Source organism: Lissotriton vulgaris, chromosome 10 (assembly GCF_964263255.1).
Source record: "Lissotriton vulgaris chromosome 10, aLisVul1.2, whole genome shotgun sequence".
NCBI lineage: Eukaryota > Metazoa > Chordata > Amphibia > Caudata > Salamandridae > Lissotriton > Lissotriton vulgaris.
In genome coordinates this window covers 327,869,579-327,885,832 of record NC_141698.1, presented here as the reverse complement: position 1 = coordinate 327,885,832, position 16,254 = coordinate 327,869,579, and the positions used below count along the sequence as shown (strand labels likewise).

Below are 16,254 nucleotides of genomic sequence, written 5' to 3'. Positions count from 1 at the left end.
CGACAATACATGTTTTACATAATCTCAGTAGTTCTTATCAGCCACATTTGTGAATATTTAGCTTTCTGACTGACTTTAATAAGAGCGTTGAGGCCGTCTAGACAAACAGCTCTGTGGGTAAAGTACCTGATGCAGAGGTCCCTGAAAAACATGCAGGTTACAGATTGAAAACTGAAAGAACTACTCTCACATGGCTTATAAATATTTTCAGTTCATATGCATAATGCACACAATGCAGTTATGTTAAGCGCGTTTCCTCAACCTAGGTTGGTGCACACAACACATCCGCCTTACAAGGAAGAGTTTGCCTTTTCACAAACATGCTTCTATTGTAACAATATATCTGCCACTTACTAAAGGAAAAGCACAGGTCAAGAGACTCTCATAAAAGCACTCCATATTGCACACTAGGATGGGGAATCTGAGGCAGATAACACATCTGCAATGCCTGTTCTGCGAGCCTGGGGAAATGAGCAGACAATTCCAGACGAACATTTTACTTTTTATAGATTAAACCTTGACTTGTCACCTCTTTTATTAAATGGCTCTAACCTCGTAAGGGGTATTTCCTTCCCTAGACAGACACACGCATTCACAATTTCTCTGACAGTTTGTCGTTCACCACTCACCCAGAAGAATGAACTCTGTGAAGGGCCTCTCCTGGCAGCAGGCAAAGGGCAAGCATCGATCATTATGTACGTTTGTTTTCATATGCAGATGGTCAGAGGTAGGTGTAAGCACGTGCAATATATAACACCAATCAGTGCTGTAAACATGGCCAAGCTGTAATTTCCTTCATCAGTACACTCTGGGAATATGGTGTTCCCCTCTACCCATTGGTGCAGCGCTCTGGGTCAACCCCCTTAACATTTGGACCTGTTCTTCGATTCCTGATAAGTAAAGGTAGTTAGCATTTAAATCAATCAATTTCAATTAACAGTATAACCCATTGGCTTCACAATAAAGACCAGGAATCAGTGACTATAGTAAAAAAGGTTTATTACAAGTTAGCAGTCAAGTTAAGATAGAGAAATCTTAGCACCATACTGTAAAAGTACAGAATAACAACCGGGATACTCAACCTCCTAAAGAAGTTTAGGCGTACCAGTATAAGGCAAACAAGTAGTTCAGTCACAGCAATACAAATGTTCAGCAGCAGGAGTTGGTGCTCAGAGAAATATTTCTTCTTCTCTCTTCTATACATAAGTAAAATCTAAAATCATCTAAGTTAAGGAGGATGGTTTTGGAACCTAAAGGAACTCAAAAACCAGGGAAATGTTGGAATACTGGAAAATGCGGGAAATAAGGGAAGGTGTCAGCATTTCAGAAGCTCAGTCAAGAGTCTTCTTTGGTCAGAGAAATTATTATTAGCCTAAGCCACACTCAGTAAAAGTCTAACGGAATAAGCATATAGGTGTAAACCTCTCAAAGTCTAAAGGAAAGTAATATAACCTCAACCAGTGTGAACTCCAGTTATTTGCACCAGAATATTCCAGGTAGCAGCTCTCTGTCTGCATCATCATGGGCTCCATTGTCCTTTCCGCTCTCACAATGTGATCTGCAACTTCAACCTTTTCTCCCAGGCTAGGCAGGGGAATGGTATTGTCCATTGTGACCTATAAGCCTTTGCAACATTAATAAATAGACACTTTCAGTTCACACTCTGACTTTTCATGTTGCTTGTCAAGATCTTCTTCTCAGGCACTCACTCTATCTCTTGTACAATGTTGTATTTATTCTCAAAATAACAAACCATGTGAACGTACCTGCAAGGAAAAAGACATGCAATAAGAAATAAAAAACAACATTTTATACAGAATTAAAAACAAGCCAAGTCAGGACAACTTAAAATATTAAACCAATGGTGCACATTTAATATGTGTGTGCACATTAAAAAACATATGAATACAACTGTCAGTACATTTGATTCCAATTACATGTAGCATACAGTACAAAACTTGAATATGTACGTATAAATATGACTAAGACCTACGTCTAAAGGGAAATATGAATCATGAGTGCACATATTACATCAGTCTTAATAGGTGATGATGGTTTTTCATCAAGTCTCTAGAGAGTATATAATTTAATACGGTTAAGGCACAGAGTATATGTATGAATTTCTAATCCTACTTTAAATGCTCTTCAATAATGATATCAAGTGCAACACTTTACATTAATATCATCAGGGCACACATAGAACATGTACTAAGAACACAATTATGATGCACATGTGTGACTTGTAAGGGTGGAGCCAAAATAATGCCGCTCCACCATAACAGACTGTGCATTCTGCAGACTGATGAATGAGCTTCTCATCAGCCTCCAAGTGCTGCTCTCAGATTATTGTAGCACAAGACACAGTGTGCCTCTTGTGCCTCGAGGCCCCAGTACCACTGCACTGCTCGGTCAAGTGTAGCTAAACCCCTAGTTCTCTACAATAATTGTACCTTACTTAGATTGCGGTTCTTTCGTCATTAGAGAAGTGGACTTGCTTAAAAAAAAACAGAATCAGATATGAACACTGTCATGCTGGTTAGTGTGTTGCATTTCTTGCACATCCTTTTGACATGGCTCTGATCTGTTGCCACCTACCACGACCTTCTTATTTCAGGCAGAGAAGTGTCTTGTGGTACCCAAGCCACTGACAGAGGGACTGTACTTGCGTAGCCACTGGAACCACAGTCTGCTGAAGCACCAAGGTTATGAGGACACCCTCTCTGGAGAGGGCCTTATTGAGTGAAAAAAAAGGGCAACGGACATTAGTGGGTGCAAGCAGGTCAAGGGACATGTCTTGGTTATGAGCTTTCATGAGATGGCCGGGGAATGGAATTTGCACTTTATTTATAATTAAACTCAGAAAAATTATTTCAAAACCACTCTATAAGAAAACAGCTTACCCTATGTATTCAAAACAGTTACCAGGATCACTGTTTAACAGTTAAAAATGTGCACTGATATTACTATTGATGGTAAACATGCAAAAACAAAGATTCCACGGTTAAATAAAGTACATAAAATATTTTCTCTACCTGAGAGTCAGACTCCCACCATTCAAATCAGAACCCACAGAGATCAGATGTGGTGTGCCTCAGGGATCTTCCCTGAGCCAACCCTCTTCAACATCTACATGGCCCATCTTGCAGCCATCATCAGAAGCCACAAACTCAATATCATCTCCTACGACGACGACACTCAGCTGATTCGCTCCCTCACACTCGAACCCACAGGCGCCAAGAGCAACTTTCAGGACGGGATGAAGCCAGTCGCAACTTGGAAGAAAGACAGCTGCCTTAAGCTCAACTCAGAAAAGACTGAAGGCCTCATCCTGTGCTCCTCCCATCTGCCTGGGATGAGTCTTGGTGGCTGCAGCACTCGGAATCCCCCCACACCCATGGACAGCACATAAACCTCTGCATCATCCTGGAGTCCTTGCTCTCAATGAACCACCAAATCATTGCTATCTTGTCCTCCTGCTTCCACATGCTCACCTCTTTCATAAGATCTTCAAGTGGATCCACACTGAGTCTAGGAAAACGGTCACCAATGTGATCGTCAGTAGCATACTCAACTACGGCAACGCACTCTATGCCGGCACCACCCAGAAACTCCAAAACAAACTGTAGACCACCCAGAATACCTCTGCCAGACTCATCCTGAACATTCCATGCCCCAACCACATCACCAGCCACCTGGGAGTTACCTTTACTGGCTACCTGTCAACTAGAGAATCACCTTCAAGCTTCTCACTCATGCCTACAAAGCCCTCCACAACGCTGGACCTGCATAGCTCAGATACGGCCCTGACCACCATCCCACGGATGTGCAAGACCATGGCTGGAAGAAGATCCTTCTCCAACCTCACTGCAAAGGCCTGGAACTCCCGGCCTCTGCACCTCCGGCAATCACCATCGCTGCCGCAATTCAGGATGAACCTGGCTCTTTGACTGAACCGCAGACCCAGCCCCTCCCCCCACCAAGTGCCATGAGACCCTCACGGGTGAGTAGTCATGCTCTACAAGTCACTGATTGATTGATTGAGAATGCAATATATCAGTTCAAAACTGACAAATACAGTGCACTACAAGTCACGCTGTACAATACTAGATAAAAGTGAAAGAAAGTAACACAAATTGATGTTGCCTGTAAATTATTAGTCATACTCTATCACATTTTAAAAATACATTTTTCAGACCCAAGATTATATCCACAAGGATTTTTTTTTTTTAGAGTTTTATATAGCACGAACTAGACCTGAACTGAATCAGGTATCAGAGCGCTTTACATAGCACCAGTTACGTTACATGAGGACACACATTCATTTTTTTTTAAAAGTGATTTGCCCAGAATCACAGGATGTTTTTGTTTAGCGTCGTTACCGAGACTCGAACCCAGGTCCCCAGGTCCGAGGTCGAACGCCCTTGCCATTACATAACATAGAATGCAACATAGATAACTTGAATATAGCATATGTAGGATTATAGATGGGCACCTGTCCATATTGGAGGCCCTTTTCACCAAAGGCTTCAAAGCAACATCAAATAGACAATAATGTTCGAGTTGAATCTGATGCCACTTGGAAGTAGGATGACCACCTCCCTCCACATCATTATGGACACTGATTCCAACTGTGGATGTTTTGGGTGATAGCCTTCTGCATTTCTGGATGTTGTAATATTGTTTTGCTTTGATTGAACTAATCAGGCTAACACACCTGAAATCAGTGATTAGCAGGCGAAAGGTCAGAATTGAAGACAGTGTCTATAATGACCTGGGACATGGTGGTCACCCTTGGAATCCTAAAGTGGAAAACTCCACACTACTCAAAAGTACCCATGTAAATCTTGTGATGTGCATGGTCCCATAAAATATCGTAACCTGTGCAGGTCAGCAGTGAAGGGCTTGAGGCGTCAAGGGGGATCCAATATAAAAAGGAAATACCAGCATCCTGCCTTCCTTTCCCATCCCCCTCATGAGATCTCTGCCTTCCAGGCCCAATTCAAAATAAAAATAACAGACATCCTGCCCCACATGCTGTCCACCCTCAACAATGCTGTCCTCTCATTCTCCTATCCCCTCAATACAAAAATATACTGGGCATAGTGCTGCCTCCTTAGCCACCCACTGCAGCTACCACCTCGCTACATTTGAGAAGCTGTGCTTTCTGTCCTCAATGAGTGAGAGAGAGATGGCGCCAGACTGATTTGGGGAGAGTCACTTGTCAGCACAGTATACGTTTCCTCGTCATCGTTCGTTTGCATAGACCCACAGAAGACTTGAAAGACAGAAGCTTGTGCCTCAAGAATGAAGTTTGTAATTCTTAACTTCCCAAGGAGGGAAAAAACTCAGAGCCAGGTTTAGAGTTTGGCGGACAGGATACTCCATTGTAAACACAATTGAGTACCCCAGCCTCATTTGGAGATGGACGAACCTTAAGTTTTACATCAATGAAATCTTTTGGCTCCACCAAGAAACAATTCCTTCAACGGCTCAACAGAATAGTTTCCGTCAGAGGAAGGACATTAGGCTACTAAACCTATTCAGGGTGAACTGTATAATGTATTTTTTCTTCCTGTCCATCACTGCCAGGAAAACCTGGTGATGAGGGACAGGGAAAAAAAGAATGAACCCCCACCCTGCACATCCTGTGACTAAAATCCCAGGGACCAGCGTTCTCCTATAAATTTGACAGATGGTAGTCGATCTGAATGATGGAGGACATGTCTACTGTCACACTGATGAATAGAGTATCCGCCATCACATTATAAATCAGGCCCAACGTGTTAACAAGCATTAGCAAAGTCAATAGGTGTTGCATGTATAGCATCCCGAAAAAAAAAACGCGGAGCGTAAAATTGCTATTTTTAACATTGAAAATGTTAACGGATGATCTGGCTGGGTAGGAGATGAAGTAACCCAATGGGAGGGTTGTGAAGCAACATGGCAGGCAGGGTAGAACCAACACAAGGAAAAGTACACGAGTGAAGTGCTTAAAAAAAGTATGCATAGAAGCCAGCCAATAAAAGATATGGGAAGGAGTCTATGCTCCAGGGGAGGGACAAACACAAGCTGTACAGTCTGAAACAAGGACAGTCATCCAATAGAAAGCAAGCAAATAAGAGTTACAGAAAAAAGCCCAGTGGTAACAAATGGGCAGGCTGCAAGCCCCTGCATGTTCTTGGTAAGCCCACAAAATGCCTTTTGCTATCAGATAGTGTTCGCTGTCTGATAGGCTCAACTTAAAAAAGAAGTAAAGACTAACTGCTTGCTGATAAAATAGATGAAAATAAGGTTCAACACTCCAAACCTCAGGCTGTCAGCTGTTAGAGACACCGTGGGGGCTTTTAGGGAATTTCAATTCCGACAGTTGCACTTGAAGAAGTTCAGTTTTAGTATTAGGTCGTTTGTATAGTTTCAGGAAATCTTCGATTTTAATCTCCTCTCATGTTCCTGCAGAAGACTTTTTTACGCTTTGTTCTTTACGCTTTCACCACTGTGGTGAATGCAGATGCATGGTATACAGTAGTATAGGTGAAACAGGATAAGGTTCATTGTCAAGATAGCAGTCTCAGGTCACATGTAAAGATGGTAGTAAGGCAGTGTAAAGAAGGAGGAATCTGGTAATCGTATCAAATTAGGAGTTTATTAGGAAGCAAGCAGGTCCGTCCTTTCCAGTCTGGTACCGTACACCAACAGAAGTTTCCCTTACATTCTGGAGTGTGGATGTGGTGCTTCATCTGATACTATGGCAAACAGAGAATGCACCACGAGCACAACACCACATCTTCCCTCTTTACATTGATAGAAAAACACAAGAGCATTAAAACTTCATAATAAAATACTATGCAAATTAACATTGCAATAAGGCAAACAAATTGCAAAATAACAATGCAAAATAACATTGCAGAATAACCATGCAAAATAACATTGCAATGAGGCAAACAAAGTAAGAATAACCAACATAACCCACACCCCCCCCTTCTTCCATAATTAAAACTGAAGGAAGAGCAAACACTACAAAGACAAAAGTAAGTTACATCACATAGCTCCTAAAACGAGCAGGGACCTTAATTTGCCTACCAGTGCGTGTGGTATTCTGGTTGCTAGCAGATGAAGAATGCATCAGTGTTGGCAAATTAGAAGACGGCAACTGAGAAGGAGACGAACCAGACAACTGCGGAGAAGACTCCGATATATCATTAGTAGAAGCTCTAACAACTTCCTTCCCCGCAATACCACCCTGCATAACTTCATCCCACATCCATTCAAAAGAGGGGTCAGGATCGGCCTTGGGACAAGAGAAGTTCCCTTTACATTTTGCCAACCTATTATGATGCCAAACTTGGTTGTCACTCAACTTAGCAGACTTCGAGTATAACTCCATAACTTGCAAAGGATTAGAAAATTTACTTTGACCTTTCTTAACCTTGGTGTCAAGTTTAATTCTGACCCAATCCCCAACTTTGAGCTCAGCCTCTTTAGTGACATTTTTCCTTCCAAAATCACTAATGTGTGAATCTTAAATCTTCCTTAGTCTAGAACGGACTAAAGCAGGAGACCATTTCCCACAAATTTTCTTTGAATTCCAAGCAACATCATCCTTAGTAAATGGCTCCCTACCTCTAAGGATCCTGAAAGGGCTGTAATTGGTACTAGTGGGAGTGATTCTATAGGCCCAAATGGTTTCTAGTAACTCCTTTTCCCAATCCTTATCAGCACGAATAGAGGCTTGGATGCTCTCCATGATTACCCTGTTGAATCTCTCAACAATGCCGTTGCCAGCAGGATGGTAGACAGGTGTCTTTTTAGGGGTAATACCGTTCCTATCCAAGAACTTCAAAAAAAAACTCAGATCTAAATTGTGGACCATTATCAGTTAAAATGTTCCTCGGAACACCTTCTTGCAGAAACAACTTGCGAAGAAAAGCAACAACAACTTTAGCATCAAACTTCTCAGTTATCTCAACCTCAGGACATCTGGAGTAATTGTCAATCACAACTAGGATATGTTTAATACTGCCTTCACAATTTTCAACTGGACCCAACCAATCCATACTTAAATCCTCCCACGGATAAATAGGAATATGTCTAAATCCAAGAGTAGGTTTAAACACACGCAAGGACTTATCAGCATTAGCACAAGTATCACACTCTTAGATAAATCTCTCAACCTCCTTATCCAATCCAGGCCACCAATACGATAATTTTACTCTTGATTTCAATTTCATGATACCCAGGTGACCTTCATGATTGATGGATAGAATTTTACCTCTCAAAGAACAAGGAACAATAACTCTCTCGCCTCTACATAGGTGGTCGGCATCATCTATACAAAGCTCATCCCTGATTTCCCAAAATGGTCTCAGCTCCTCCTTCAAATTTGATTTATGTGGCCATCCACTAATGACAAAGTTAGGGACAGAGTTTAAGATCTCATCATTATTACGATTCAGAAAAGGGGGTGGTGATGGACAGAGTATCTGAATTAAGCAGAACACTCCTACCCAGTCCAAAGATCAGGGCTTGATCCATCACCGTTTTTTAGCTCACTGCACCATCTCAGCTCAGAACCTGGCTACATGCAAATTAGTCTGTCCCTGGCCCAGTGCATCATGGGAACAGGGCAGACCAAACTACCAAGCCAATTCCCCCCCCCCCCCCCCCTTTTCTGACTCATCATTATTACAGCACACTTCCCAGTCTTTTTTAGAAATAGCTACTAGTCTCTGATCATTGGAAAGGAGTAAAAGATGATATTTAAAAAAAAAAATCTTTGCGTAGGTTCTTGATCTTCCTGCTTGCTAACAGAAAGTGAATCCTATCTTCTGTCGTCAAAATGTAAAGAAGGAGGAATCTGGTAATCGTATCAAATTAGGAGTTTATTAGGAAGCAAGCAGGTCCGTCCTTTCCAGTCAGGTACCGTACACCAACAGATGTTTCCCTTACATTCTGGAGTGTGGATGTGGTGCATCATCTGATACTATGGCAACCAGAGAATGCACCACGAGCACAACACCACAGGCAGAAGGAAGGCCCACTAGGAGCACTATCTTCAGCATTCTAATACCTCACAATCACACTGGCTGAGCAGCAGGGCACATATAACTTGGCTAGTATTTCCACACCCGTTAGTTACAGACACTATATGTACTGGTAACTCCAGGGGTGGGCCAAATCTGGTCCTTTCTGAGTTAGACCTTAAGTGTCCATTAGAAAATGAGGAATTACCAATATTTCTGGTCCAAGTCATCCAGTAATTTCCATGTGAAAGTAAAGAGACCCTCAGTTTTTCCACTTGTTTCAGAATTAAGAGGCTACTCGTAATGTGGGTTTTCGAGAAGTAAAACATGTAAAGCAATACTAATAAGAAGGAAAACATCTGACATTTTGAGATGCCAGTGCGATGTCTGGAGGGTCTTATTGAAAAATGTGTGCCTAAGTAGCTGTCATGGAAGCTTGGTTGCCAATGGAATATCAGAGATAGAGCTAGGGGGACTTAAACAATTGTCAGGGACTTGTACAGGAATGCAACTTCATCGTTTCTCTTGACAAAGTTTGTTTGAAAATGTTTTTTCACTGTGTCGTGACATTGTTGGTGAGGTTTTGTAGCAATATATTCTGTTGAGTTTTCACAATTCATGCAAATAACATAACACTAGCGAGAGTATTCTTTCACATTGATGAAGAATATTTTCTAGGGTGTATACACTAAGTGAGACCTATGAACAATGAACTTGTAGATTGAAAAGTAAAACCCTCAGCTATTTTGAAAGGTTTTTCAATTGAGGTGTGAGGATACTTTCAATAAGGTCAAACTCTGTGCAATTCAACTTTTGAGAAATTTCATAATTATTGGACATTGCGCCAATGATAAGATTAATGATTCTAAAGATAAAGTGTGTGACAAACTTAACATAGAAAATGAGATTGGTACATATTTCTGCAGAACAAGAATAATTTAAAACAAGAAAAGCTATTTCAGGAATTGCAATTAAATGAGTGCAACTATTTTGAAGTTACATTTGGTATGTAGAATTATTAGTACAAAATTAGTTCGAGATTTATATCAGTATTAAGGAGTTAAAAAAAGTTGCCCTTGATAAGTAATAATAGTGATACTGGATTCATAGCTACTTGTGCAGTGATGATAATAATTTTCGGACATGAACTAGTTTGTAGCTGCAAATTTGGATTTTTTTTAACCAGATATTTCCTTTCAAATTTGAAAAAAACCCACATATTTGTGACCTGTGCGCAGTTATTTCCTCACCTCCTGGAAGTTGGAGATAGAAAATCGTTATTTTTTGCTGTTCTACTTCTGAACTTACACTCCCTTGTTCATCTTTGCATGCTTACTTAGAGTTATGCCAAAATTGGATTATAGCAGGCATGTGAACAATATGAATGATCAGAACATATATGGCTGCCAAAAATAGATGCACAGAAGCATTTTGCGCTAAAATATAGTGCAAATCAGATTTCAAATTTTGCGTAACTTAATGCGATTTTAGAGAATTTCGCTTAATTATGTAAAAGCAAATTACACGAATTGCGCAAATGCCTCATTGCATGGCCCTCCGATGAGGAGTCACAGGCGTCTCACTGCATTTAATTTGCTACAGTCTTTCACAGCAACTGTGAGAACACTTTCCCTATAATTTTCAGATGAACCATGATTTGTTCATGCCTTTGATGTCCTTCCTCATTTGCTTTGCAGGCTGCGGGAGTCTGTGGGATAACATTACTTGCTGGCCGCGTGCAAACGTTGGTGACATAATGGTCCTGCCCTGTCCGTTGATCTTCACTTACTTCTCTGATATGACAGGTAAGGCACTGCTTTAAAATTGCACTTTAATCAGATTTTGCTGTATCCCTTTGAGATATCATTGTTCTTGAAAAATCTAAACACCCTCATCAAAGCAGCAGGGCACTCGATAAAGAATTCCGTAATATTGATCTGTAAGACTGTTTCCAGGCAACGATGATTCAATTAATCAACAAACAGCTACATTTTGTAAAGCACACAATTGGATCAACTTCTTCTGTCTGCGCCACAGTTTGCATTTTGATGTGGCATAATGGCAGGCAGAGGGTCCACTTTTCAGAGGCTCGCAGTGATGACTTAATTCACAAAGCTGTCACATTGTGATTCCACTGGGGCTCTTTCTTCCAACACCCAACAATTCCTATCTATTTATCTCACTCTTGCAGGTTCTTTTTCTTCCTTGCTTTCTCCCTTTCTTGTTGTTTTCCTATCTGTTTCTTCTTTAGTTTTGCATTCTCTGCCTTTTTTCTCTTGTTCCATCTAAACGATTGGTGATGAAAAAAAGTCAAGGTTCCCAGAAAGGACTGATGGTGCCCACCACCCACAACCATCTGTACAAATTAAGGACAGAGGCACAAGGCTAAGAAATGTGTTTACCCCAATGTCTGAAGCTCTGAGTTCAGCAAACTGGGCTGAAACTTTCAAAAGACTAGGTCGAAAAACAATTACTCATTATAATCTTCATTAAGAAAGTCATGAAATGATGTGTGGTGTGGAAGGCAATGCTAAAGTCCAACAATTGAGTCATGGCAACTTTCTTTCTTTCTTCTTTTACCTTTGAATTACATGTGGAAAATTCAATTCCAGACTAGATAACTAAGATTAAGGGTTCGATTATCGTGCGGCCTGGAAATGTTCCTGACCGCATTGTAATCGGCCCCTCGGTTTACTTTCCAAATGCCGCAATACAATGCTGGTCGCCGGAAAGTAAACTGGCCGGTCATCCTGGCTGGCTTCCAATTGGCCAGTTGGAGCCGGCTCGTAATCATAAAGGGCGGGCCTTTCCGTCCTTGGGATTACAATGCATTGTTTCTTACATGGTTGCCATTCCGGCCTGTCCGATATGGAAACCATGTTGGAAAGCTTGTTTGGGGGCCCCCAGCCGGGCCCCCTTGTACGTGTGGCATCCGGTTGGGGGCCGATGGGGCTCCCTTGTTGATCCTTGCACCTTGTGGCAGGCACCTTGAGGTGCCTGCCATGGGGGCAGGGATGAACAATACCTCCCATTTCTCAATGGGACCTTGTGTTACTGCTGGTTTACGGCCGTATCACGAGCTCCCATAGAGAAATGAGAGTATGCGACTGAATAGAGTTCAGTGACATTGTAATTAGCCAGTCCAGACCGCGGACCGGAGGTCGGTCCCAAGTCCGAGATTATGTCATCTGCCCGACATCGTAATCTGGCCCAAGTATGAAAGTATCAGCAAGTGATACCAAATGAAATAGACCTGTGATTTCCATAAAACATTTCGATTTCAAAAAAGTTAAAATGTTCTTTAGTTGGTGATGTATGCCTGCATCTGAGATAACTGCGGAAGTTTTTTGAACGTCAAAGATGATTTCAGAAGCAGTCATCAGAAGGCGCATGGTAACAGTTTTCAAAGAATAATTCTGTAACATTTTTGTGAATTCCAGGTTACTCCCACCAACAATTAGTTTTATGTGCAAAAATGTAATACTTGTGCATTTGCATATTTGTAAATGCAGCACTCAAGTGCAATAGCATGTGTAGGTTTTTCATTTTAATTTGACACAAGGAGAAAATATATTTCCTCGACAAACCTCTTTCCCTACATCCCCACCAACATTGGGGGGTTCCCTTTCCAGTCAACTTGGATATGGATTTATTTGTGCCTGCAATACCGAAAAAGGTATTATATTCAGACCAGTAATGTGTCCATCAACCGTTTGCGGATAGACAGAAAGGAGCTGGTTTGCAAAAATATCACAGGGAAAGATTCTATGACATGGTGAACATATATTGTGTGTAGGCAGGCTGTAACATAAGACAGTGCTTGAACAAAGACTTCTGTCTGCTTTTCACTTTAATGCCTGAGGTTTATTACAATGGAAAGTAATATGTTTACCATTTTATGGGATCAAAGTTGCTTGAGACCATTAAAAAGGGACAGTATAATTTAATGGACATGTGCCGAAGGAGACATGTCAAAGTAGAATTTGATATCTGGTCAAAAGTGGAACAGAAGAGAAGGGTCTTCAAACCTCACATTGTTTTCTGCCTGCATTCTGAGGTGTGTCAAAAGAGTTGTGTAATATTACTTAAGTGTAACTGATACAAGGTCAACTTGTGTGTCTACGTTACGCTCTCAAATCCAATCCTTTGCATATGCCAATTGGATTTCCACATGCTAATGTCTTTGTGACTTGGGCCCTTGATATCTGGATTGCAATTAAAGTGATGGGGGAGGGGGTGCCTGGATGGTTGCTAGGACTGGACGTCATTGCTCAATTAGCCACAAGTGTAGCCAGTTCATGCTTTGTGCACAAGGCATGGGTCTTGATTGTGTTCCTTCTTTGATCAAGAGCTAACAAAATACCTCAGCCTAGACATGATTTGATTGAAAAAGCTTAAGTCTGCATATAAAGCTAGAGGACAAGGTTTGATTTCCTTGGAGCTTTAAAATGTACTTTTAGGAAGTCAGCTGTTTGGTGCTTTGAAGTAGCTCAACCATGATACTTACAGAGCGAGTTCTTGGATGACTGTCTTGCAGTGTTTCCGTTTTGCTGCAAATAAAGAATCTTATTACAAAATATGCAACCATAAAGAGACAAACTCACAGAAACTTTAACATTAACAAGGCATTGACATGTGGTTCCCATCTCTGCCCTATATAAGATGGGGTCTGAAAAATATATTGTGGTTAAGGGGATCTACAGTTTGTCATAGAAATCTACACAGACTTGGAGCCAAATTTATCAAGGATTTACTTTGCACCCTTACACCACGCAAGGAAGTGCAGGGCGATGCAAATCCTAGAATGAGATTCACCAAGCCCTGCAAGGACACCTTGCATGGTCCTGCGTGGCTTTGTAAATCCAGAGTAATGCAACGCATTGCAAGGCACAACATTGCCTTACTCTGCACATGGAAGGCTTTCCATGGGTGGAGTGTGAGTGTTCCCACACATTCGCCCATGGATTTGGCCGCATTCACAGATTTACCAAGGCAGGTAGACCTGGGAAGGTGTCAAAATGCTAAACCTTCCCATTGGAGGCTCAAAGAGGATAAATATCTCTATTTCTCCTTGTTTCCTCTTTCTAAGTGTGCTGCATTCTTCAGCACACTTAGAAAGAGGAAAATATCCACGAGGATTGGTTTTGTACAGGATTGCACCTCTTCCTGCACAGAAATAATTCTGCCTACAACACAGGCACCTTTGCACCACGGCTCACGGGTGCATGCATTGGTGCAAGGGGTATATTGTGCTCCAGAGCAAGAAGAGGATAGGAATGTGCCATATAATGTTAAATATAGTGCATTTCTGCCCTCTCTTCCTTTCGCGCAGCACAATAAGGTGTCCCGCTGTGTTGCATTGCATTACAGTATGATATAATTTTCTTCATTTTTGGGCCCCACAAACCTTGTTTTCAATAAAAAGAGGCAGAAAAACTAAATAAGAGGAGTGCCAGGTACCTCTTGTGCTGCTCTTCAAACATTGTTATATAGGTGGAAGCCAAAAAATAAGAACTATTTGATTGAGAAAATCTGTGCGTCATATTGTGTGCGGGCAATCAAGACATACAATTTCCAGTCAAGATATTTTTTGATATTTTGGACTCGTAAGGACTTCTAAACTTTTTGGATTGGTGAATATTTAACTAAAATGATATCAGCAAGTACTATTAATACCGTAAGGAAAAGGCGCTCATTAATATTCCTACTTTTATGTTTTGCAAACTGGTAAATCGTTGCTAATTTTCTCTTATACTGATTATTTTGTTTGTTGGTGAATGTGTAAGCAACAAACCTGATAATGCTAATTTCAGTGTTTACTTTCATTAATGCAATGTTATGGAATGAAAACAGCTTACTGTTACTCAAAACATAGCCTCTCCACCCTTGCATGACTTTCAGCTACAGAAGGTAGAGATGACATGACCTGAGAGTGAACTTATAAAAAACAAAATCTCCTTTTGCGCTTTATTTACAAGTAGGGTCGGAGGAGATGGATAGTTTTTCCCTCACAATTTTACCCCTACAGCTGTCAATTATTGCAAGACATTTCTGCCCAAACAAGTTTCATTGCTTACCTCACCATCCATCCGTTATATACTGGCAGTAAAGAAATTGGCATCTCTCAGTCCAGTTCCTGTTTGTACATGTATCATCTTTGGCATGTCCCACTTTCTATATAGAGCATATTCCATACATATTGCAAACATTTATTGTACCAATGCAAGTAGACATATATTCAACTCTAGTCTTCATAACATATTTGGAGAATCATAAAGTGTGCTACAAAATGGAATCAATTCAGTGTTACTGGCTGTGGTGTAGACTGTGTGTAATGGGCCCTAATGTAAGCAAGGACATGCAACTCAGGTTAGTATTAAAATATTTTTGGGTTATTTAGAGTGCAGTGGTCCTGTCCCACCCTTGGACCTCTGTGACACTATACCTGCTGCTCTAATGATAGCTGTGGTCCTGATTATGGGTCTCTAAGCACCCCATTCTACCTCTCTCTCCTTATGTCCACTCTATCTCCTTTGCTTTTTTCCCTCAAACCCTTTCTGTATCCCCTTCCCCTGTTTCTCCTCCCTCTTATGCCTCTCACACCACCTAACCTCCTTACTCCATTCACTCCTGACATCTTCATGTCTTGCCTATTTTACTCACTTTTGTATTTGGTCCTTATCTCCTGCTACCATTCTGTCACTGTACATACTAACACCGGTATTAATATCTGGCATTCCAGCATTCCATGCAAGCACTTGGTAAAATAATGAGAAACAGCTAAAGTAATATAAATTAAAGTGAGAGTGCTACAACACTTTAACAACTATTGGTAAAGCCAATAGGCCTGGCTTGCAGTCTAAGTATTGACTACAATATTAAGCAAATCAGATGTGCTAACAATATATCTTTGATTAAAGGAAGCATCTGTGAGATAATTAATTCAATGTGTGAATGATTCAGTGTAGTGTTAAGATCTAAAGGAGTCCCTCGTATTGCATGGCATACAATCTATAGGAGGTTGAATGATACACCAAACAGCCATTAACATGAGATGAAGAGATATAGTCCTCTGGGAGGACCCAAAGCCCACTAAATGTATATTTTAAACAATTGGTAGTAATAAGTCTTACAGACACCTACACTGTCAAGCCAGACCTAAAAATGGGTTTCAAAACTCATAAGCAAATCCCCTACAGACTGCAACTAAACAAAGCCCAGTTTTGGTTAAAGC

At 41.0% G+C, this 16,254-nt stretch overlaps 1 protein-coding gene across 2 annotated transcripts in view; it reads left to right on the top strand.

Annotated features, from left to right (window-relative positions):
* Nucleotides 1-16,254, top strand: part of VIPR1 (vasoactive intestinal peptide receptor 1) — an 849,588-nt gene that overhangs the window by 414,214 nt on the left and 419,120 nt on the right. For both annotated transcript variants that reach the window (XM_086941106.1, XM_086941107.1), the window contains exon 3: nucleotides 10,718-10,825. In XM_086941106.1, coding sequence (XP_086797232.1) covers nucleotides 10,718-10,825 — 108 coding nt within the window. The remainder of the gene's footprint in view (nucleotides 1-10,717; nucleotides 10,826-16,254) is intronic.